This window comes from Protopterus annectens, chromosome 10.part0 (genome assembly GCF_019279795.1).
Source record: "Protopterus annectens isolate FY-2018-M chromosome 10.part0, PAN1.0, whole genome shotgun sequence".
Lineage (NCBI taxonomy): Eukaryota > Metazoa > Chordata > Ceratodontiformes > Protopteridae > Protopterus > Protopterus annectens.
The window spans coordinates 1627546791-1627573324 of record NC_056744.1 but is presented as its reverse complement, the minus strand read 5'-3'; the positions used below and the strand labels follow the sequence as shown (position 1 = coordinate 1627573324).

Genomic DNA, 26534 nt, shown 5'->3' with positions numbered 1-26534 from the left:
TTTAGCAGACACTGGCCTACAAAGAATTGGTCCTTTCCAGTCTCAGTCAGACCTTAAAGGGGCAGATCCAGATACCCTAGAGGCAGGTCACAGCCGCAAGGTTCCTACAGGTCTAAGCAGTGGAGTGCCTCTACCTCCAAAGGTGGAGAAGACAAATCACAGCCATACAGGAAACAGTCCCAATGACTTCCCCCTGCCTGTGCCAAGCACTTATCTTCTGGCAGCACCCTTAGGGGAAAAACTAGCATTTTTTTCCCAAAATTAGCACATTATAACCCAGGACAAATGGGTTCTAGACATAGTGTCTCAAGGCTACAAGTTTCATTTCCATACCTTGCCAAGAGTAAACGGTTGGCCAGACCTGCCAAAAAATCAATGGGCAGAGGCTCAAAAACAAGTCACAGCTCTCATGGATATGAGGGCAATTCAACAAGTGCCACAGCAAGAGCAGGGACAAGGATTTTACTTAAGACTGTTCTTGGTACCCAGAAAGGACAAATCATGGAGACCAATACTGGACCTATCCTAAACACTTTCCTGGATATACCAAAATTCAAGATGTTGACCTTACAACAGCTTCTGCCCATGCTGGTCAGCAAGGCTTGGCTCTTGACTTTTTAGACCTAAAAGAGGCATATCTGCATGTCTCAATCAGACAGTCATGCAGAAGATATCTCAGATTCAAGGCTGGCTCAAAGCATTACCAGTTCTCTGCACTGCCCTTTGGCATATCTACTGCGCCCAGTGTCTTCACAAAGTGCCTGGCACCAGTAATTGCTTACTGCAGACAAAGAGGAATACAAATATATCCTTACTTGGACGACTGCCTCATACAAGCAGAGAACAAGGACATTCTACTACAGCATCTGACTTTTGTGATGAGACTTTTAACATGCCTAGGGTACACAGTCAACAAAAAGAAATCAAAACTAGTACCCTCTCAAGAGATAATATTCCTGGGTGCAAGCTTAAATACAACTGCCCAGATGGCTTATCTCACTCCAGACAAACAAAAGCAACTGACTACCTATTTCAAGGAAATGGCAACAAAGGCCCAGTTATCTGCAAGAAAAATTTTGCAGGCTTTAGGCTTCATGGCATCCTGCATTTTACTAATTCCATATGCAAGACTGCATATGAGGAAAATTCAATGGTACCTAAAAAGTGTCTGGACACATTGCCACAGTCTGGAAACAATGATTTTTCTAATACCCTGCCTGCAACAGGAATTTCGATGGTGGGCAAAGGCTTGTCACCAAAACAAGGGACAGCCATTCTCACTACCCCCAGCCAGGTAGAGCCTAACGATGGATGCATCAGATTATGCCGGGGGGGGCACATGGCAGGAAGAGGCATTCAGGGCACCTAGTCCACAAACCAAAAGCATCTACATATCAGTCAAAAAGAGATGCTAGCTGTTCAAAATGCCCTGACAGCCTTCAAGGACCTACTTCATCCGGGACAACTACTGATAAAGACAGACAATACCACAGTCATGTGGTACATAAACAAGCAGGGGGGCACTCATTCTTATCACCTGTGCAGACAAGCCATGGCTTTATGGGACACAGCATTGACTTGCCAAGTTCATCTGCAGGCACAATTCCTGCAGGAGAGGACAATACTCTGGCAGACGAACTAAGCAGAAACCTCATGGATCCCCACAAGTGGCACCTGGATCCACAAGTCTTAAGCATGATAAAGAAATGGGGACGCCCGGACATAGATCTATTTGCCTCCCCTCACAACAATAAACTAAAAAGTTTCTGCGCATGGACTTATCACAGACAAGCTTGGAAAGTGGACGCCTTATCTTTCAACTGGACAAACCTGTCAGTATATGCCTTTCCTCCACTGCCTCTCCTCCCCAAGGTACTCCTAAAGGTCAGACAGGAGAAACCAAAAATTATTCTGATTGCCGCAGACTGGCCACGCCAGTACTGGTGTCTGAGCTTAAGGAACTTGTCCCAATGCCCAGCCTGGACCTTACCTCAAATATCTCATATACTGTCCCAGCAAAACAGTCAGATTCTGCACAGCCAACTCAGGACCCTAAACCTGGCAGCATGGCGGATAATGTAGCCATACAAACCACACCTCTCAGTAAAGCTGTGATGGATGTCATTTTAGAAGCCAGAAGGCCTAGTACTAGAAAGTCATATGCTGGGAAATGGAAGCATTTTGCGCTTGGAACCAAGCTCAAGGAACTGATACAGCTGTCCCAAATATTCCTCAGATTTTGCAATATTTAACTGAAATGCTGGACAAAGGCCTATCTTTTTCATCAGTTAAAATCCATGCCTCTGCCATTTCGGCTCATTACAATATAGAGCCACCACTCTTTTCTCATCCTTTATTAAGGCAGTACGTCAGAGGAGCCAAAACCTTAAGGTCTCCAAGGAGAACGCCAGCACCTGCATGGGACCTCAGTTGTGTCTTGGAGAAACTCACCTTCCCTCCTTTTGAGCTAGCTGCTACTGCGGACATAAAGTTCTTATCTTGGAAAACAGCTCTGCTCCTAGCAATAACTTCTGCAAGATGAGTTTCAGAGCTACAGGCTCTCATGGCTGTGGAACCCTTTATCATTTTCTATCCAGACAGAGTCTCTCTGAGAACAAACCCTACATTTATGCCTAAGGTGGTATCCAGTGTAGCCCTTAACCAAACAATCCATTTGCCAACTTTTTATCTAAATCCACAGAACGGGGGGGGGGGGGATTCTGCATTCTTTGGACGTACACAGACAACTTAGATTTTACTTGGACAAAACTAATGTTTTCAGAAAGAGCAATTATAAGTGGCATATGCCACAGCATCATAAGGAAAGGCGGTCTCCAAGCAGACTATTTCAAAGTGGATAGGTCACTGCATTCGTTTCTGCTACTCTCAACATGGCAAACCAGTGCCTAAGGGCATTAGGCCACATTCAACCAGAGCTGCAGCCACTTCTGCAGCCTTTTCTCTGGGGAGTACCAACCAAAGACATTCTGGAGGCTGCTACTTGGAGTTCAGTGCATACCTTTAGAAATCATTACAGTCTGCCTCTTTACTCTAAATCCAGGGCAGGCTTTGCCACTGCAGTTCTGCAGGGCCTCATAGCCGCTCTTAATGCTGTTTAGCTCCAGCCCCCCAACCATAGCTTTGGGACTCAACCCAAATGTAATGACTGCAACAGTGAAACACGAAGAACCATAGTACAGTTGTGTACACTTACCATAATGTAGATGTTTGAGTGTATTCACTGTTGCAGTCCAGGTTACCCACCCGCCGTCCCCTTTATTTTTGCTGGAACTTATCTTTACTTCTCTAATCTATACAACCTAGATGGTGTATTTGCTTATAGAGGAAGGTAAGACTTATTTTGGTGCATGTATGTTTTATTTACCTAAATTTTAGCCTACCCTTTTGGGGACATCTGACATCTGGGGCAAGAAAAACTAAATAAAATGGCGTCTGCTGCATGTTTTATATCCCTGACGACGTGACGTCAGAGAAGAGGCGACAGCAACCGACACAGGACCCAAGACTTTGGAATTTAGGCCGACTGAGGGCAGCCTGACCAGCAGGATAACCCAAATGTAATGACTGCAACAGTGAATACACTTGAACATCTACATTTATGGTAATTGTACACAACTGTACTTTTCACAGAAGCTGCAGTTGCATGCAAACTTAAATTCCTACATTTGTTTTTGAGTCCTTTTTTTTTTTTAATAAATTTTTCCTTTTCTGTTCTAGTACTAACTGAAAGTTCTACATATAAAGTCTGACTTGCAAGCTACGTTTCATCCCCCCAGCATGTCCTTATGGTTCATTCCATATTTTGCATGCATGTTAGCGTTTCTAATATTTTGGTGAGTCGCCACCATGCGTTTCAGTCCTTGTCTTCGTGATGTTTTTTGTTTTTCACTGTTGCAGTCATTACATTTAGGTAATCTGCTGGCAGGTTGCCCTCAGTCGGCCTGAATTCCTAAGTCTTGGGTCCTGCGTCGATTGCTGTCTTCTCTTCCATGACGTCAGGGGTATAAAACATGCAGCCGATGCCATTTTCTTCAGTCTTTCTTGCTGCGCGGTGCCTGAAGCAGAAGCATTTTTGCAAGTGCCGGTCAGCCGACTACTGAAAAATTCGAGTTTGAGTTTCCGAACCGAAGTCTTCACTAAAGCTAAGTACCCCATTGGAGTAACTTTTTTCTTGCTTTTTACCAATGTCAGAAAAAAGTTGTTAATTGTATTACTTGTGGGAAGCAAATACCTCATAAGGATTTCCATTTATTCTGTATTCCTTGCCTAGGCCCTGATCACAATGTATCTGGCTGTCGGTTTTGTGCTAGATTTAACCAACGCACTATTAAGCGTCGGTATATTTTTGCATCAAAGTATTTTGGAAACAGATTTAACTACCCAGAAAAGTCATCTGATTGCAATCCGGCTACCGGAGTAGATAAAAAAACTCAAAGAAAAGGACAAAGAAAGTCAATCGAGATCCAAAACAGACTACGAAGCTTCTCCTAAGCCGGTTCGCCGGTACTCTGTGAGGTGCTTTCGCAGCCCCTGATACCCGCTACCTTCGAGTCGCAAGCCTCTATCGACACCCATGTGGAGTCCACCATGCCGCAAGATACTCAAGGTATTGGACCGACGGATGTATCTCGAGCCGCTGAGCAGGCACCGGCTTCTGAGGGTATATTCAGACCTCAACATTTGTATATCAAACTGACAGCTGCAAAACCAAAGACAAAAGCAACTTCTAAAACTAAAAAAATGACGCATGAGCCATGTGCACAGGCCTCTATGCCTAAAAAACAGATGATCAAAATGGCTGAAGACCTTATTACCTTGATCAGGGGTACCCATCCCCCTCCAGATAAGAGGCCTAGGCAAGACACTGATTATGAATCTTCAGATCAGGTTTCTATTTCTTCTGATTCCTCTTCTGATCAGGAATTGTCTATACCTCCCTATGAGGATTCTGATGCTGAGGAGTCTATTCCATCTGCATCTCCTCCTGCGGATTATTTATTTGGAGAAACCTTGCATACTTTGAGGGAACATTTTCACTGGGAGAGTCAAAATTTCTCGGAATCAAAAAAGAAGCTCAGAGATTTCCTCCTTCTCCCTCAGTACAAGCCTTTAGCTATCCCCCCTGTTTTAGACATTGTGGATGTGTTTTTGGAGTTTAGCTTGACCCCTGACTCCTTACCTCCGGCTCCCAGTAAGCCTGACATATTACAGGGTACCTGGCTCACATAATTTTTTATTTAGAAACCCTACTGCTGATCCTGAAACTATTTCACAGGGTTCAAAGGGAGTTAAGGCCTCAACAGCAAAAAATCCTACACCCTCTGACAGAGATTCGAGGGCACTAAACAGATGGGGAAAAAAGGTTTATACATCTGCAGCCTTGGCAATCAGGGCCTTAAACTGTCAATTTCATATGATTAAGTACCAACAACATGTTATGGGATTGCTGAAACAGAAAATTATGTTGATTTCAGAATGTGCAGAAAATAAAAAATTGCAGGAATTATTGCATGCAGCTGAACAAGTTGGAAAGCATACTTTGCAATGTGGTTTTGATTCCTTAGAGGCCTCCTGCAGGGCCGTAGTTACTGGATCTGTGATTAGGAGGCATGCCTGGTTAAAGGAACAAAATTTGCCTGATCATGTTGAAGCTAAATTGGTAGATGCACCTTTACAGCATGATCCTCTGTTTGGTATTAAGGCAGAAGAGGTTCTAAAGAAAATGGAAGACAAAGCTAAGTCTATGCAAACTGTTAGACTTCTTACAAGTGCAGCCACCAAGTTTCAGTAGACACTGGCCTACAAAAAAATGGTCCTGTTGTGTCTCAGACAGAGCTCAAAGGGGCAAATCCAGATGCCTTAAGAGTTTCAGATACCAGGCGCAAGATCCATACAGGTCAAAGCAATGGAGGCGCTTCCACCTCCAAATCTGGAGGAGATAAAGCGCAAACCTACAGAAAGCAATCCCAATGACTTCCCTCTGCCTACACCAGGCACTTACCTTTTGGCAGCACCCATAGGGGGAAAATTAGCACTTTTTGCTCAAAATTGGCAGTTAATAACCCAGGACAAGTGGGTACTAAACCTCGTATCACAGGGATACAGATTCCATTTCCACACTGTGCCAGTGGCAAATGGTTGGCCAGATCTGCCAAAAAATCAATTGGCAGAGGCACAGAAACAGGTTACGTCCCTCATGGATGTGGGGACCATTCAGACAGTACCAAAACAGGAAAAAGGACAAGGTTTTTACTCAAGACTGTTCTTGGTACCCAGAAAGGACAGGGCCTGGTGGCCAATACTGGATTTATCGATTTTGAACACATACCTGGACATTCCAAAATTCAAAATGCTAACTCTGCTGCAGCTTCTGCCCATGCTGGGCAAGAATGCTTGGCTGGTGTCTTTAGACCTAAAAGAGGCATACCTGCATGTCCCAATAAGACAATCGTGCAGAAGATACCTCAGATTCAAGACTGGCTTTATGCATTACCAATTCTCTGCACTGCCCTTTGGCTTTTCTACTGCGCCCAGGGTCTTTACAAAGTGCCTGGCACCAGTAATTGCATTTTGCAGACAAAGAAGTATACAAATGTATCCTTACTTGGACGACTGTCTCATTCAAGCAGAGAACAAGGACACACTTTTCACTTTGCGTTTGTGAGAAAGGTTCTAACATGCCTAGGGTACACAATAAACGAAAATAAATCACAACTGGTACCCTCTCAAAAGATAACATTCCTGGGTGCAAGCTTAGATACAACTGCCCAGATGGCTTACCTCATGCCAGACAAGCAAAGGCAACTGACTACTTACTTCAAACTAATGGGAACAAAAACCCAGTCTTCTGCAAGACAGATTCTGCAAGCTCTGGGCTTCATGGCATTCTGCATACTACTAATTCCATATGCAAGACTGCATATGAGGAAACTTCAGTGGTACCTAAAAAGTTTATGGAGTCAACATTCATCTGGAAACAATGATTCCTCTCATTCCCTGCCTGCAACATGAGTTTCTATGGTGGGCAAAGGCATGCCACCAAGACATGGGACTGCCCTTCACTCTACCCCCATGCCAGCCAAACCTTAACAACAGATGCATCAGATTATGCCTGGGGGGCCCACATGGCAGGAAGATGCATTCAGGGGTTATGTACACCAAAACAAATGCATCTGCATATCAACCAGAAAGAGATGCTAGCTGTTCAAAATGCCCTAACAGCCTTCAAGGACTTACTTCATCCAGGACAACTATTGATAAAGACGGACAGCACTACAGTCATGTGGTATATAAACAAGCAAGGGGGCACACACTCATACCCCCCTTTGCAGATTAGCCATGGCGCTGTGGGACACAGCTTTGACCTACCAAATACATCTTCAAGCTCAATTCCTGCCAGGAAAATAACACTCTGGCAGGCGATTTAAGCAGAAACTTTATGGATCCTCACGAGTGGAAACTAAATCCACAAGTCTTTAGCATGATAACAGAGAAATGGGGGAGCCCAGACATTGATCTATTTGCTTCTCCTCAAAATTATCAATTGAAAAGATTCTGCACAAAGACTTATCACAGACAAGCATGTAAAGTGGACGCCCTATCCTTCAGTTGGAAAAACCTATTTGTTTACGCCTTTCCTCCTCTGCCTCTTCTACCCAAGGTCCTCCTAAAAGTCAGACGAGAAGCCTAAGATGATATTAATTGCCCCGGACTGGCTGGCCAATACTGGTACCCAATCCTATGGAAGTTGTCTCAATACCCAGCTTGGACCTTGCCTCAGAGACCACAACTACTGTCCCAGCAAAACGATCAGATCCTGCACAATCAGCTACAGTCTCTGAACCTGGCAGCATGGCTAATCATGTAGTCATACAAACAACACCTCTCAGTAAAGCTATGATGGATGTCATTTTTGAAGCCAGAAGGCCTAGTACTAGAAAATCTTATGCTGACAAATGGAAGAAATTCTGTATTTGGAATCGAGCACAAGGAACTGATACAGCAGAACCAAATATTCCTCGGATATTACAATACTTAACTGAGATGCTTGACAAAGGCCTATCTTTTTCATCAATCAAAATCCATGCCTCTGCCATTTCGGCTAATTACAATACAGAGCCACCAATCTTTTCTCATCCTTTACTAAAGCATTATCTTAGAGGAACAAATAAAGCAAAAAGTACCAAATGTCAATACTCCAGAGAGGGCATCAGCAAAAAGTATCCAAAAAGCTCAGACACCAACAGTATAATATAATCCACCGTTTAATTGTAGAAAACACAAAACACCAAGGTAATAACAATGATAGGTTAAGCGCTTTTGTCTGATCAGCGTCAGACTTCCTCAGAACCATAATTTGAAATCTTACATTTGTATTTAAATACATTTTGGCGCCAACAACCTACAAGACAGTTACATCTTTAAGGGGCAACGCTCCTTTGGTATAACATACTGTTGAACATCCTATGTATATTTAAATAAATATATAATAACATATAATAACATATAATAACATATAATACACGAAATCCTAATGCTACTAAAAGCATGGCTGAATTAAGATTCCTGTAAATGTAATACATTATACAAAACTACTCTATGGTCCCAAGTACAATACTACAATTTCCACATCCTTAAAAATACACTTAAAACCAGTGCTTATGACACTGACCAACCTATTCCCTCCAGTACCAATAAAATACGCATCTAACAATAATAAAGTATAAAAATATTAATTAAACAATAAAATGACATATGCATAAAAACGATGAAGGTTATTGGTGTACGTGGTACAAAGAATGACTGTATATTGTAGGATGGAATAATACTAACATGTCTTCCAAATAACTTACTAAGGTGAAATAATCAACTTACAAAAGTCAACTTAAAAAAGAAGAAGAAGAAGAAAAAAACTGTGATGGGTACTGCCTAGATAATATAAGAGTAAATGACTCAATAAATATCTATATACTAAAGAAAATCCATATTCAAAGGAGGGTAGTTGATAAATATTTTTAAAAATATTTTTTAAAACACATATATAAATGTTAAAAGTGAGATAATACAGTAGTATAAAAATGTAAAAAATATATGTATATTACAATAAATCAGTAAATAGAGATCCTAACCCTAAATATTAATCTTGGAGAGAGTGTGTAAATTAATAATCCACACTGTCAAGCTATTTTATAAAATATCAGTCTACTACTACACAGATCAACTAACTGGTAATACTGTACTCATGCGTTCAACTGTAAGAATGGTTTTATACTAATGAAGTCATTTAACCCAGGACTGGTGGTTGAATCACAGAATATCTGCCATCTACTTTCTAGAGCTGATAATCTTGTCTTCCAGTTACCTTCACTACTTATCATTTCCATTAAGTCAATGATGGCAAACTTAAAACTGTGGTTATTACCTTTATCACAAATGTGTCTACTCAATGCGTTGTTCATGTCTTGCTTCTGAATTTTATATAAATGTTCGTATATCCTGGTTTTTAACTTCCTTTCGGTTTTCCCTATGTAATAGGCCGAACAGGATATACAAGTAGCAAGGTAGACCACTCTTTGTGTATTGCAATTTCCAGTGCGGGTCTTAATATGTGTCTTCAAAACATTATCTAATTTAATGTCCTTGCTGGTATTAATGAAATTGCATTGTCTACACGTTCCACATTTTTGTGTGCCTCTATTTAATTTCTTGTTAACCCTTGTATGCTCAAACAAATATTTCAAATTCTGTGCCTTTTTGTATACTATTTTAGGAAACTTATTCTCTTGTCTACCCTCAATCTCAGTAAACATTAGTATATCCCAATATTTGTTTAAAATTTCCTTAACTAAGTTAGAATAAGGGTTAAATCTAATGACACACACTCGCTTGTCACTAAGTCCTTCTGTTCTACTAGTATTAATAAATGGGACACCTAAAAGGGGCAGATATTTTTCCCCCATTCACTTATAACATATTGAATAATGTTATCCAGCATGTCCTTCGGATAACCACGATTCAAAAACATGCCGTGGATTCCTATTAATTCTTTTTCCATGACTTCCTTCTCAGAGGACATACGGGCCGGACGGATACACTGCCCTTTAAATACATTACTGAAAATGTAAGGGGGATGATTGCCGTTAAAATTTAAGTAATCATTAGAAAAGGTACTTTTCCTGTGTATACTAGATGTAAAATTTGTACCATTATTACTAATGTAGGTGTCCAAATATGGAATTCCCATCCTGTTGACACTCAAGAATTCAGTGGTGTTATTAATGTAGTCTATAAACTCAGCAATCTCATTTAATGAGCCATTCCACAAAATAAACAAATCGTCTAAAAATCTAGTGTACAGAAGTATTTTACTAAAATATGCACTTTTAAAAACGAACTCTGTTTCCCATTCCAACATAACCATGTTAGCATAAATAGGGGTGCAGGATGCACCCATAGCCACCCCCTTAATTTGCCTAAACTGTTCACCTTGAAATTGTAAATAGTTATGATCAAGGACTAATCCCATCATGTCAACAATTAAATTGACCCTGTCACTACTTAAATTGGAAAACTTACATAGGCTGTTGTGGAAATATTCAAGACCAATATCTCTAGGTATACTAGAATATAAATCAATTACATCAATTGTAAGAAAAATTACATCCATTCTCCATAAGTCATGTGTAAGCTTTCCCAAAAAATCCCAAGAGTCCTTAGTTAAATGATCCACCCTTTGATAAACATGTTTCGTCCATTCATCAATGGTGACTCCAATTTTAAATGTCTTGGATAGTGAACCCGATATTATCGGCCTAAAAGGAGGGTGTTCTAAATCTTTGTGTATTTTGGGTATACCTATGATTATGGCCATTTTTGGAAACTCTACCCTGATGAACTGATAAACCTCATTCGTTATTCTATTGTCCAACAGGTATTCCTCAATGGCCAAATCTATTCTTTTATAACCAATATGAACTTGGTTAGTTGAAATGACTTCATAATTACCTGAATGATGTAAAATATTAAAAATCTCACTATTATAGTCCAAAGTATTATATAAAACTACCCCTCCACCCTTGTCGGGTTTCATTATTCTAATATGTGGGTTTTCTCTAATATGTCTAAGGCAATCCCTTTCTTCTGTATTTAAATTGTCTTTAAATACATTAGTATATTCTTTTCTCACTCGAATATCTTTGTACAGTTTATGTATGTCTTTACACACTAATCTCTCATAATGGAGAACTTGTGGGTGATAAGTGGGAACCACCACACTCTTCTTCGTAAGCCTTTTACTATAATTGTTACTACCAGTCATACTCTGAATCTTTTCTTTATTGTTGAATAAAAAAGAAAAATTAAGCCTACGACTAAATAACTTAACTTCTTTAATGTTGTAAGTAATGTTGTAAGTATTGTCTAAGTATGTTATACCAAAGGAGCGTTGCCCCTTTAAGATGCAACTGTCTTGTAGGTTGTTGGCGCCAAAATGTATTTAAATACAAATGTAAGATTTCAAATTATGGTTCTGAGGAAGTCTGACGCTGATCAGACGAAAGCGCTTAACCTATCGTTGTTATTACCTTGGTGTTTTGTGTTTTCTACAATTAAACGGTGGATTATATTATACTGTTGGTGTCCGAGCTTTTTGGATACTTTTTGCTGACGCCCTCTCTGGAGAATTGACATTTGGTACTTTTTGCTTTATTTGTTTCTGTGGTTGCCCTATCCAGATGGCGGAGTCAACGGATGTATCCCAGGCTTCATTGGACAAGGATGAGTTGGTATCACTTCGGTCGGAAGTGACGGCGCTTCAGTCCGACGTGAGTAAACTACTCACGTTGGTAAGCAAACTAGCAGAAGCTATCAGTGTGGGAGCCGCGACTGCAAGTTCTCCAGTTATTACCAATGTGGTGCACACTCAGGGGAATGCATCATCTTCTAATCTAGTGAGTGACGCGATTCCTAATGGACAAGGGGAGAAACCCCAACTAGATACGGACTGTTTATCAGTTAAATCTTCCGCTATGAGGGACATTAATTTGTCTCCAGAGGCGGAATTTACGTTTGACTTCAGCCTTTTTAACACGGACCACGAAACTAAAAGAACGGGAACTAAACCTAAGTCTAGAGAAGGCTGTAGGACTTACTCTAATGCTATAAGAACTAACGATGGTTTGCAAGGTACGGACTGTAATTTTGCCATTTCTGACACAGTACGTGATAAAGACTTTAAGGATCGTTGTACTAAGAAAACTTTCAGTATGAATAATATTGACGCATTTCTTAATGATGACGTAAATTTTAAAAGAGACGACTGTTATAGTGAACACTATATGAAACAAGGAAGACATTGTAGTATTACTATGGACAATATTAAGTCTAAAATTGTTTCATTGGGTAAAAAACGTATTCAGGTTAAAAGCATTAAAACCGATAGCGCATATTTGAAGCAATGTTTGAATTTAAAAATCGTATCTAAAGGGTTGAGATTTTTCAAGCTCCCTTTAGGTATTGATTATAATAATACCAATATGAATGACTTTAATAGCATGTTCGACGATTTTGGTTTCGTGTATATGAGAAAATTGTTAAAATGTAATGAGGTGAAGGTAGTGGGACTTACTAAAGATATAGAGACATTAAATGAGGATATTATAAAGGATGTAAACTTTGAACAATGGGGAGATTTGTACCACAGGCAGTTTTCCATAGCGGAAAACAAAATTATGCTTATATTTAATAGGAAGCTAAGAAAGATAGACAGAGATGTGGAGCTTTATAAGAATAATAGAGCTTATGTTTGGCCCAATGTGAATAGGAGAGAAACTCCCCAACAAGAGAAACATCAAGTATTCAATGAACGGATGGATAGGAACACCCATGACACAAATTTTCAAGGGGGGAGATTTTTCCCTGCCCCGAAACAATACAGGAGGCAACATTATTAGTTGGTGGTTCTAGTGGCAAAAGTCAAAGGTCAGGTAGAGAAACAGGGCATGCTGTTACTACATTTGAAGGGAGTAGTTCTCCTTCAGTAAATGCAGGCATAGGTACACCTACACTTGCTGATTTACATCCAACTAAACAAATTATCCATTCGTTCAATGGGTTTAACGTGTTTAACTACACAGATATGGAGGTCACACAAGGACATTTCTCTTTGTTTACCAAGGGTATGAAATTTATACCAACTAGTCGATTTGACATTGTGGACACCATTAAAGAAGTTAAGTTATTTAGTCGTAGGCTTAATTTTTCTTTTTTATTCAACAATAAAGAAAAGATTCAGAGTACGACTGGTAGTAACAATTATAGTAAAAGGCTTACGAAGAAGAGTGTGGTGGTTCCCACTTATCACCCACAAGTTCTCCATTATGAGAGATTAGTGTGTAAAGACATATATAAACTGTACAAAGATATTCGAGTGAGAAAAGAATATACTAATGTATTTAAGGACAATTTAAATACAGAAGAAAGGGATTGCCTTAGACATATTAGAGAAAACCCACATATTAGAATAATGAAACCCGACAAGGGTGGAGGGGTAGTTTTATATAATACTTTGGACTATAATAGTGAGATTTTTAATATTTTACATCATTCAGGTAATTATGAAGTCATTTCAACTAACCAAGTTCATATTGGTTATAAAAGAATAGATTTGGCCATTGAGGAATACCTATTGGACAATAGAATAACGAATGAGGTTTATCAGTTCATCAGGGTAGTTTTTCCAAAAATGGCCATAATCGTAGGTATACCCAAAATACACAAAGATTTAGAACACCCTCCTTTTAGGCCGATAATATCGGGTTCACTATCCAAGACATTTAAAATTGGAGTCACCATTGATGAATGGACGAAACATGTTTATCAAAGGGTGGATCATTTAACTAAGGACTCTTGGGATTTTTTGGGAAAGCTTACACATGACTTATGGAGAATGGATGTAATTTTTCTTACAATTGATGTAATTGATTTATATTCTAGTATACCTAGAGATATTGGTCTTGAATATTTCCACAACAGCCTGTGTAAGTTTTCCAATTTAAGTAGTGACAGGGTCAATTTAATTGTTGACATGATGGGGATTAGTCCTTGATCATAACTATTTACAATTTCAAGGTGAACAGTTTAGGCAAATTAAGGGGGTGGCTATGGGTGCATCCTGCACCCCTATTTATGCTAACATGGTTATGTTGGAATGGGAAACAGAGTTCGTTTTTAAAAGTGCATATTTTAGTAAAATACTTCTGTACACTAGATTTTTAGACGATTTGTTTATTTTGTGGAATGGCTCATTAAATGAGATTGCTGAGTTTATAGACTACATTAATAACACCACTGAATTCTTGAAATTTACACATAGTGTCAACAGGATGGGAATTCCATATTTGGACACCTACATTAGTAATAATGGTACAAATTTTACATCTAGTATACACAGGAAAAGTACCTTTTCTAATGATTATTTAAATTTTAACAGCAATCATCCCCCTTACATTTTCAGTAATGTATTTAAAGGGCAGTGTATCCGTGCGGCCCGTATGTCCTCTGAGAAGGAAGTCATGGAAAAAGAATTAATAGGAATCCACGGCATGTTTTTGAATCGTGGTTATCCGAAGGACATGCTGGATAACATTATTCAATATGTTATAAGTGAATGGGGGAAAAAATATCTGCCCCTTTTAGGTGTCCCATTTATTAATACTAGTAGAACAGAAGGACTTAGTGACAAGCGAGTGTGTGTCATTAGATTTAACCCTTATTCTAACTTAGTTAAGGAAATTTTAAACAAATATTGGGATATACTAATGTTTACTGAGATTGAGGGTAGACAAGAGAATAAGTTTCCTAAAATAGTATACAAAAAGGCACAGAATTTGAAATATTTGTTTGAGCATACAAGGGTTAACAAGAAATTAAATAGAGGCACACAAAAATGTGGAACGTGTAGACAATGCAATTTCATTAATACCAGCAAGGACATTAAATTAGATAATGTTTTGAAGACACATATTAAGACCTGCACTGGAAATTGCAATACACAAAGAGTGGTCTACCTTGCTACTTGTATATCCTGTTCGGCCTATTACATAGGGAAAACCGAAAGGAAGTTAAAAACCAGGATATACGAACATTTATATAAAATTCAGAAGCAAGACATGAACAACGCATTGAGTAGACACATTTGTGATAAAGGTAATAACCACAGTTTTAAGTTTGCCATCATTGACTTAATGGAAATGACAAGTAGTGAAGGTAACTGGAAGACAAGATTATCAGCTCTAGAAAGTAGATGGCAGATATTCTGTGATTCAACCACCAGTCCTGGGTTAAATGACTTCATTAGTATAAAACCATTCTTACAGTTGAACGCATGAGTACAGTATTACCAGTTAGTTGATCTGTGTAGTAGTAGACTGATATTTTATAAAATAGCTTGACAGTGTGGATTATTAATTTACACACTCTCTCCAAGATTAATATTTAGGGTTAGGATCTCTATTTACTGATTTATTGTAATATACATATATTTTTTACATTTTTATACTACTGTATTATCTCACTTTTAACATTTATATATGTGTTTTAAAAAATATTTTTAAAAATATTTATCAACTACCCTCCTTTGAATATGGATTTTCTTTAGTATATAGATATTTATTGAGTCATTTACTCTTATATTATCTAGGCAGTACCCATCACAGTTTTTTTCTTCTTCTTCTTTTTTAAGTTGACTTTTTTAAGTTGATTATTTCACCTTAGTAAGTTATTTGGAAGACATGTTAGTATTATTCCATCCTACAATATACAGTCATTCTTTGTACCACGTACACCAATAACCTTCATCGTTTTTATGCATATGTCATTTTATTGTTTAATTAATATTTTTATACTTTATTATTGTTAGATGCGTATTTTATTAGTACTGGAGGGAATAGGTTGGTCAGTGTCATAAGCACTGGTTTTAAGTGTATTTTTAAGGATGTGGAAATTGTAGTATTGTACTTGGGACCATAGAGTAGTTTTGTATAATGTATTACATTTACAGGAATCTTAATTCAGCCATGCTTTTAGTAGCATTAGGATTTCGTGTATTATTATATGTTGTTATATATTTATTTAAATATACATAGGATGTTCAACAGTATGTTATACCAGAGGATTATCTTAGAGGAGCCAAAAATGTAAGGCCTCCTAGAAGATCACCATTACCTGCATGGGACCTCAATTATGTGTTGGAAAAGCTCATCCTGCCTCCTTTTGAACCAGCTACTACCAATGATCTAAAGTTCTTATCATGGAAAACAACTCTGCTGCTAGCAATTACTTCAGCAAGAAGAGTTTCAGAGCTACAGGCCCTCATGGCTGTAGAGCCTTTTATCATATTTTACCCAGACAGGGTGTCTCAGAACAAATCCTACTTTTATGCCTAAGGTGGTTTCCAGTGTGGCCCTTAACCAAACAATTCATCTGCCAACTTTCTGTCCAAATCCGCAGAAAAAGGGGGAAAGAATTCTGCATTCCTTGGACGTACACAGACAGCTATGATTCTTCTTGAGCAGGACTAAAGCTGTAAGAAAAACTGAGCAATTACTAGTGTCATAAGTTGCAGGATCAGAAGGAAAGGCTATTTCAAAGCAGACAATTTCAAAGTGGATAAGCCACTGCATCCGTTTCTGCTACTTGCACCATGGTAAACCTGTGCCCAAGGGCATTAGGTCTCATTCCACCAGAGCGGCAGCTACTTCATCAGCCTTTCTCAGGAGTACCAACCAAATACATTCTAGAGGCTGCTACTTTGGGTTCTGTTCACACATTTACAAAGCATTACCATTTGCCTCTTTACTCTAAGTCCAGAGCAGGCTTTGCCACTGCAGTGCTGCAGGGCCTTATAGCTGCACCTAATGCTGTTTAGCTCCAGCCTCCCAACCATAGCTTTGGGGTTCTACCCAAATGTAATGACTGCAACAGTGAAACACGAAGAACATAGTACAGTTGTGTACACTTACCGTAAATGTAGATGTTCGAGTGTATTCACTGTTGCAGTCCAGGATACCCTCCCGCCATCCCCCTGTCATTCTGAAATTTATCTTTCCTTCTCTATCTTCTACAACCTATTTGGTGCATTTGCTTGTAGATGAAGGTAAACTTTATATTGATGCATGTATATGTGTGCATATATATATATATATATATATATATATATATGTATGTGTATATATGTGTATATATATATATATATATATATATATATATTTGCTACCTTTTGGGGGGCACCTGATATTGGGGGCAAGAACAACTAAAGAAAATGACGTCGGCTGCATGTTTTATACCCCTGACGACCTGACATCTTGGTAGAGAAGACGGCAACCGACGCAGGACCCAAGACTTTGGAATTCAGGCCGACTAAGGGCAACCTGCCAGCAGATTACCCAAATGTAATGACTGCAACAGTGAATACTCTCAAACATCTACATTTATGGTAAGTGTACGCAACTGTACTTTTCTCTAATGATAGATGAGACAGGGATAGCTGGTTCCAGTTTTGTGTTCAACATGTCATTGGACCTATTTTGATCAGTAAGATGATGCATTTCCTTTCCTGCTTGCTTTTAATTCATAGAAGCTACAAGTGGCATCCCCATATAACTAAAGCTTTGTCTTGCAGTGAATTTCTTAGGGCAAACTACAGTTACTGTTGGTAGTGATTCTGAAACTGTCAGGCAGTTTTTCAGATTGCAGATTTTGTGGGTTTGATAAGAATTAATTTCTTATGCTGGAAGACGTCTGGAATATGTGTAAAGCAAAAGCATTAACACTGCCTTCAAAATTAAAATACGCCATGGAGCAGCAGTTGTTGACAGTCTTTTTAACAGAGTATGTCTTTTCTCTGATTTTGGTGTACCAAATTTTCCAATTCTTTTATAAAATGTCAAATAGTGCCCCCATTCCCCAAGTTGTGCTTTAAAGGTTTATCTTTTCTTATATTATTGTAGAAGTTACAAAGGCTGGTATGTAGTAGGCTTGGGTCTGTAATTCACATAAAAAGACCGACGTATGCATATAGATGGCAGACATATCAGTTTATTTTCGAAAGTCAGGAATGCCGTATTTTTACCGAAGTTTATAATTTCTTGGACCATTCTAATTGTGTTAGTAAGAATGTGTTTTTTGCCATCAGTTGTTCCTGTGTACCAAATAAACAGTGCATAGGTAAGGCATTTAAAGGCCTTGAACATTTATGATTTGTAAGTAAGGACTTGCCAGTTATCCTTTTTTTGCTGGTCACATCATTGAAATGCATGAGGGTGATCCTAGATGGATACAAATAGTAGTAACAGATTATATTGGAGACGGTGCTGAGTTAGATTTGTTACAACAGGAAGCTTGCTTGGTTTTGAAATGTAGTATACATTTTCTTGAATCAAGAAAAAGACTGGTCGTAATGCTAGAGGTGTGAGGGGAAAGAGCAGTAACTAAGAACATATTTTTTGGGATGGTAATACTTTTTCAGAAGTGTTGGCAGAGCAGCTAGGACACATGATCGTAATTGCTTATACAGAGTAATTCCTTACCAAGTTTAATGCTGTTGCCTGCTAAAAAAAAAGAGCAATCACAGTCTTAAGCAACTGTAATTGAAGTACCGAATTTTTTTAAGGGAGATTAAGTAATTGGAGGTAGGATCTCAAAAAAAATGGGGAAGGGAACTACTTGCGTAGAAACAATACATACACAGGAACAGCATATGCAGAATAATGTTGAGGATGAATGAGGTTTAGGGAAGCCAGTAATTGAGCAATTTTAATAACGGGTTAAAGAATTTTTTTAAACATCGCATGCATACTAAATTGACGTAATGAAAACTTCACTATGTTTTTTTTTTTTAATGCATGTGCACCTTTATTTTGTAAATTGTGATCTAATAAAGCTGTTAAAAAATAAAAGTAGACTGGTTATATTTATGGGAAAGCGCTAGTGGGTTGTATTTTTTAAGAAACTGTTAATGTATTCTAATTCATCAGTTTTTAGTTTGATGCACAGTTTAGCTTCTGTGGCACAACTTGCAAGTAATGTGCTTGGTAGGTTGTAATGTTTGGGTTTGTGTGCTTTGGTGACATTTGTGTTTGTCTCTTCAGCATCGTTTCCTACTGAGAGAGCGTCCCCAGACTGTGATCATGGACCTCATCCAACGTACAAAGGATGCTGTACGGGAGCTTGATAATCTACAGTACCGCAAAATGAAGAAGATTTTGTTTCAGGAGTCGCACAATGGTCCCAATGCTGAGACTGCTGAGGAGGAAGAGGTAAGGGAGACTTGAGTGCAGTCTGGGTAGTAAAGGGGTAATCATAAAGATAACTCACTAAATTATCGGTGCTGCCACTGCTAAGATATGATATGCAGCAGTGCTGACAGCTTACTAAGCTGTACCAAGGCTTTGTGTGTTGCTTCACTTCTGAATTGCCTAATCATATGACTAGCTGTGGCGCATTCTTTAGCCCGATTGTATTTACACAAAAACTGCACCTGAGTTAATTTATTCGGAAAACTGCACAAGTGCATGACATTCTTATCTCAGACAAGAACACTTGTCCATCATTGAATAAAGATCTGCGTAAACCCTAAACTGGGTTATGTTTCTTCCTCTGGAAGGAGGACTTTATTTTTGCTAAGTTAGCTGCAGCCAGGATCTGATATTTTGGCCAGTTGTCCTTATTCCTACTCTTTGACATTCTATGGGTATCTCATCCAGGGACAAGGAGGTCATTACATCCTTGTATTCTTCTCTTATAAGGCCCATTATTGAGTACAACGCCCCATTCGGCATTTACCCCACAAAGCACATGCAGCAGTTGGAGAGACCACATAGGATGTCCTTCAAGGATGCATCTGCAGTCTTTACAAATGGGTTGTCCTGGCCTCAGGCAGCCCCTCGGTCGGCCGGATTCCAAAGTCTGGGTCTGGCCTCGGCTGATGTCGCACTTCACCCGACGTCATAGCTGCAGTTCAGCGGGTATAAAGGCATCAGCCGACGCCATTTTCCCCAGTCTTTCTTGCCGCGTGGCGCCCGAAGCAGAAGCTGTTCGCAAGTGCCGGTCGGTCAGAACCAGAGAATGTCCTTCATGGATGCATCTGCAGTCATAACAAGTGGGTTGTCCTGTCGTCAGGCAGCCCTTCAGTCGGCCGGATTCCAAAGTCCGGGTCCGCCGCTGATGTCGCACTCCACCCGGCGTCATCTCTGTTGGTCTGGTATAAAGGCATCAGCCGGCGCCATTTTCCTCAGTCTTTCTTGCCGCGTGGCGAAGCAGAAGCTGTTCGCAAGTGCCGGTCGGTCGGATCCAGAGATTACTTCTACGAATACTACAAGACTTCTAAAGCTAAGTACCCGTTGGGGACTCTTTCTTGCCTCAGCCGATGTCAGAAAAAGTTAACAATTGTTTAAACTGTGGGAAACAAATACCTCATAAAGATTTCCACTCTTACTGTCTGCCTTGTTTAGGCCCAGCCCACGACGTAGCAGCCTGTTCGCCTGTGCTTCTTTCAACCGACGCTAGGCGCCGGAGTTTGCAGAACAGTTTTTCGGTTCTGATTTTGCGTACATTATGCCGTCGGATCCTCCGACTACCCAATCTAGCAAAAAATGCAAAGATAAAGACTGACACTTTCAGGTCCGCGGTTTCGGCCGAAACCATGGTCAAGCAAAGTGTCTCGGTTTCGGCCGAAACCGAGAAAACTGAACAAAGTACAGCTGAACCTATTCCTACAACTGAGGCCCCTGCTGCAACTCTTGAAAGGACTTCAGAAATTTTACCCACTACGGTGGTTGACTTATCAGACACCATCCCCTTGGATGTTTCTACCCCAGCACGTGGTGCTGCTAGGCCTCCAGCAGCCATGTCCATTAAGGCCTTCGCCAGGGCTAAAGCAGCCAAGACTACTAAAACAGTGCCTGTTAAACCACCCACATCCAGGCCCTCTTCTAGTTCTCAAATGCTTACTTTGGCAGAAGATTTAATTTCTTTAATTAGAGGATCTCAATCTCACCCAGACAGGGCCTCTCAGCCCCCAGAGAAGAGACCTAGGACAGAGCCCCCCGAGCCAGTGTCCTCTGATGATTCTGCTGATGAATCAGACATAACTGACCAGCCAGAGGCTCCCTTCTCCAATTTTGAAGATTCTGATGCTGAAGAATCCATCCCAGCTGCTTCCCCACCAGAAGAATTCTCCTTTGGGGAAACCTTGCATGCCATGAGAACAGTTCAATGGCAGCAACAGGATTTTTCAGACTCCAGAAAAAGACTTAGGACTTTTCTGCACCTCCCACAGCACAGGCCCTTAGCTATACCCCCTGTTCTCTCTGTGGTGGATGATGCTTTAAATGATGTTTGCTCGCTCCAGATTCTTTAACCCCAGCCCCTGCCAAACCAGACAGATTTTACAGGGTGCCAGATACTCATCACCACCTTTACAAGGCTCCACTTGCAGACCCAGAAACTATATCCCAGGGCCCCAAGGCAGTAGCCGCGACCATAGCTAAAAACTCTATTCCTTCTGAAAGGGAAGCAAGGTCATTAGACAGATGGGGTAAAAAGGTCTACACTTCAGCTACTCTCTCAGCTAGAGCTTTAAACTGTCAGTTTCACATGATACAATACCAAGAGTTTATGCTGGATCAGTTAACTAAAAACTAACCACTGATGAATCTCTTGATAAGAAATATGTATTAGAGATGGTGAATAACATACAACAGGTTAGCAACCACTCCTTAAAATGTGGCTATGATGCACTGGAGGCTTCATTTAGATCAGCCATGACAGGCACAGTGATAAGAAGGCATGCATGGCTAAAGGAACAAGCTTTACCGGATCATGTTAAAGCTAAGTTGCTAGATGCTCCTATGGACAAGACAAGTTTGTTTGGTACATCTGCCCAGCAGGTTATGAAGAAAATGGAAGAAAAGGCAAAATCTGTTCAAACTGTTAAAGATTTCTTGCAGGTTCAACCCCAAGGTTTAGCAGGAACTGGCCTGCCAAAAATTGGTCCTTTCCTGACTCCACAAAATTTCAAAGGGGCAGGAATAGACGTTCCAGAGGCAGAAACCAATCCAGAGGAGGTGCCTACAGAGGAAGACAGTGGCAAGGTAACAACAGAGGCACAGACACAGCCACTGCCACTACATCAACACAACCACAGTGACTTAACCCTAAATCCGCCTACCAGGGAACAAATAGCAGCTCCTCTAGGCGGAAAGTTAACCTTATTTTCAAAGAACTGGCACTACATAACAAAGGACAAGTGGATTTTACAAACCATAGATCAAGGTTACCGGTTTCACTTCCACACTTTTCCAGTCAGAAGAGGAATGCCAAATCTACCTCCAAATCAAAAAACAGAGGCTGTACGCCAGATAATGGAGTTAGCAAACATGAGAGCTGTGGAAAGAGTGCCAACAGCAGAGCAAGGAAAGGGGTTCTACTCCAGACTATTCCTAGTTCCAAGAAAGGAAAAAAGTTGGAGACCAATTCTCGACCTGTCCACCTTAAATACATACATCATTGTCCCAAAATTCAAAATGCTGACCCTACAGCAACTTCTTCCCATGCTGGGCAAGGAGTCTTGGCTGGTAACTCTAGATCTCAAGGAGGCATACCTGCACGTCCCCATTCGACCAATCTGCAGAAGATACCTCAGATTTCTTGCAGGATCAGAGCACTATCAATTCTCAGCATTGCCTTTTGGCTTATCTACTGCCCAGAGTATTCACAAAATGCCTGGCATCAGTAATCGCCCATTGCAGACTTCAGGGAATTCAAATTTACCCATACCTGGACGACTGCCTGCTACAAGGGGACAACAAAAGCAAGCTGACAACAGATTTACAAAGGGTCATTTACTTGCTACAAGCACTGGGATACACAGTCAATTTAATAAAGTCAAGGCTGATACCATCCCAAACAAGGACATTCTTGGGCGCGGAATTGGACACAGTAAAACAAATGGCATTCCTGACTACAGAAAAACAAAAAGAACTCCCTCTATACTTCTTGGCACTAACAAAACTGAACAAGTTAACAGGAAGAAAAGTACTGCAGGCCTTGGGCTTCATGGCATCATGCATAATCTTGGTTCCATTTGCCAGACTACATATGAGAAAACTACAGTGGTACCTAAAGAATTTATGGTCCCAACACAGACACAGTCTAGAAACAGAAATCCCACTAATTCCATGCTTAAAACAGGAGTTCCTATGGTGGGCTCAGGCATGCCAGTCAAACCCAGGCCTACCCTTTCGCAGATGTCAAGCAAGCCAGACCATCACAACAGGCGCTTCAGACCTAGGATGGGGGGCCCACATGCTGGACAAATGCGTGCAAGGATTGTGGACACAGGATCAACTTCAACTGCACATCAACCTAAAAGAAATGCTGGCAGTAAAACTGGCAATCCAAAAGTTCAAACCATTTCTCAAAGAGGGCCAGTTGATGATAAGGACAGACAACACCACAGTCATGTGGTACATCAACAAACAGGGAGGCACTCATTCATACCCCCTATGCAGAATGACCTTGGAGCTGTGGACCCTGGCACTCATCTACAACATCCAGTTACAGGCAATATTTGTACCAGGGAAAGACAATACCCTAGCAGACATATTAAGCAGAACCACTTCGGATGCCCACGAATGGAAGCTTCACCCGGACATCTTCAAGACCATCTCAAAGAAATGGGGAATGCCACAGATAGACCTATTCGCATCACCTCTCAATCACCAGCTCAAAAATTCTGCACAAGGACATTCCACCCATTAGCATGGAAAGTGGATTCGCTCTCTTTCAACTGGAAAGGCCTAACAGCATATGCATTCCCGCCTCTTCCTTTGATACACAAGGTACTACTGAAAATCAAGGAAGAACGTCCAAGGATAATCCTGATAGCTCCAAACTGGCCAAGACAACACTGGTACCCACTACTGAGGAGCATGTCTCGGAACAATATGTGGACAATTCCCCTGATGCCTTTGATGTTAACGCAGAACAACTTCAGCATCATACATCCAAACCTAAAAACCTTGCAACTGACTGCATGGAACATCACATAACAGCAGCTATTCCAGGACTTTCCCAAAGAGTTAAAGACATTATTCTTGAAGCACGCAGACCTTCAACAAGAAGGAACTATGCTGGAAAATGGAAAAGGTTTGTCATCTGGAGTACGGAAAGAGGAAAAGATGTGTCAAACATAGATATGCCTAACATTCTGGAGTATCTGGCGAACTTCTTCATTCAGGCCTGTCCTACTCCTCCATCAAGATACATGCATCAGCTATTTCAGCAGAATACAGCTTTGATACACCTGTTTTTTCGCACCCTTTGCTCAGGCAGTTCCTCAGAGGAATCAAGAATGTAAAACCTCCAAGGAAACCACCATTACCAGCTTGGGATTTAAACTTTGTGCTAGAAAAGTTGACACTAGCACCCTTTGAACCAGCAGCAACAGCAGACCTACAACACCTGTCATGGAAAACTGCTTTCCTACTGGCAATTACTTCAGCAAGGAGGGTTTCAGAACTACAGGCCTTAATGGCAGTGCAACCCTTCCTAATCTTCCACCAAGATAGAGTGTCCATGAGGACTAATCCTACATTTATGCCTAAGGTGGTATCCAGAGTGTCTTTAAACCAGGCAATCCACCTACCTACCTTCTTTCCCAACCCACAAAACAGAGGGAAAGAATACTGCATACCTTGGATGTACATAGACAGCTACGCTACTACTTGGACAGAACAAAAATAGCAGAAAGACTGACCAACTTTTGTAGCCTATGCAACAGGAAGGGAAGGAAAAGCTATTTCAAACAGACAATCTCCAAATGGATAGGAAATTGCATACGATTCTGTTACTCCTTCCATGGAAAACCAATTCCACAGAACATAAGACCTCATTCTACAAGGGCAACAGCCACTACCACAGCCTTCTTACGAGGAGTGGCAACCAAAGACATTATTGAGGCTACTTGGACCTCCGTGCATACATTTGCCAAGCATTATAATTTGCCTCTATATTCCAGATCCCGAGCAGGGTTTGCCACTGCTGTACTGCAAGGGATCCTAAACACACCATAATCTACTTTTATCCTCCTCCCCTAGTTGGCTATGGTATTCTACCCACTTGTTATGACTGCAGATGCATCCATGAAGGACATAGTACAGTTTTGTACCTACCATAAATGTAGATGTCCGAACTGGATAGCATCTGCAGTCAGGATTACCTTCCCTCCATCCCCTCTGTGGTACTCCTAGGGTGTTTACCCTTCTAATAGCTAGCTGTTGGGGGGGAGTCTTTTATGGTGTATTTGTTTGTGTATATGTACATACATGCTTATTGTTGTGTTTACCTCTATCTATTTGGAAACATTGGCATCTATCCAAATTTTAGCCTGCAAGAGGGCTACTGGCATCTGGGGCAAGAAACACTGAGGGAAATGGCGTCGGCTGATGCCTTTATACCCGAAGATCAACAGAGATGACGTCGGGTGGAGTGCGACATCAGCGAAGCGGACCGGACTTTGGAATCCGGCCGACTGAAGGGCTGCCTGACGACAGGACAACCCACTTGTTATGACTGCAGATGCTATCCAGTTCGGACATCTACATTTATGGTAGGTACAAAACTGTACTTTACTACTACCGAAGACTTCTAAAAAGCTAAGTACCCCGTTGGGGACTCTTTCTTGCCTCAGCCGATGTCAGAAAAAGTGAATAACTGTTTAACTTGTGGGAAACAAATACCTCATAAAGATTTCCACTCTTACTGCCTACCTTGTTTAGGCCCAGACCACGACGTAGCAGCCTGTCTAGCCTGTGCTTCTTTCAACCGACGGACGCTTAGACGTCTGTCGGAATTTGCCGAGGAGTTTTTCGGCTCCGCTTTTGCTTACAATATGCCGTCGGAAACTCCGACTTCACAATTAACTAAAAAGCGCAAGGAAAAGGACCGACACTCGCGGTCCGCGGTTTCGGCCGAAACCGCGGTTAAGTCAACTGCGAGTGTCTCTGTTTCGGCTGAAACAGAGTCCACGGTTCTTCCTTCGGCCGAAAGCTTGCCTCCTACCGAGGCCTCATCCAGCATGGCTGAATCTGCTACTGAAATCCCTCCTGCTCTTGCAGGTTCACAGGATTTATCTGATACTATACCTTTAGATATATCTACTCCTGCACGTGGAGCTGCTAGGCCCCCTGCATCCATGTCGATTAAGGCTTTTGCCAGGGCTAAAGCAGCAAAATCTACCAAAACTGTGCCTGCTAAGTCCCCCTCTCACAGGCCTAGCTCTAGTTCTCAAATGCTTAGTCTAGCAGAGGATCTCATTTCTTTGATCCGGGGATCCCAACCTCACCCTGACAGGGCCTCTCACCCACCTCCAGAGAAGAGGCCTGGAGCAGAGCCCCCTGAGCCAGTTTCTTCAGATTGCTCCTCTGATGATTCAGATAATACAAACCCTCCAGAGG

At 40.8% G+C, this 26534-nt stretch overlaps 1 protein-coding gene across 1 annotated transcript in view; it reads left to right on the top strand.

Annotated features, from left to right (window-relative positions):
* Positions 1-26534, top strand: part of TAOK2 (TAO kinase 2) — a gene marked incomplete in the record, with an annotated part of 2530163 nt that overhangs the window by 1257156 nt on the left and 1246473 nt on the right. Inside the window, 1 exon segment of the mRNA XM_044086327.1 lies at positions 19167-19334. Within this exon segment, the coding sequence (XP_043942262.1) occupies positions 19167-19334 (168 nt within the window).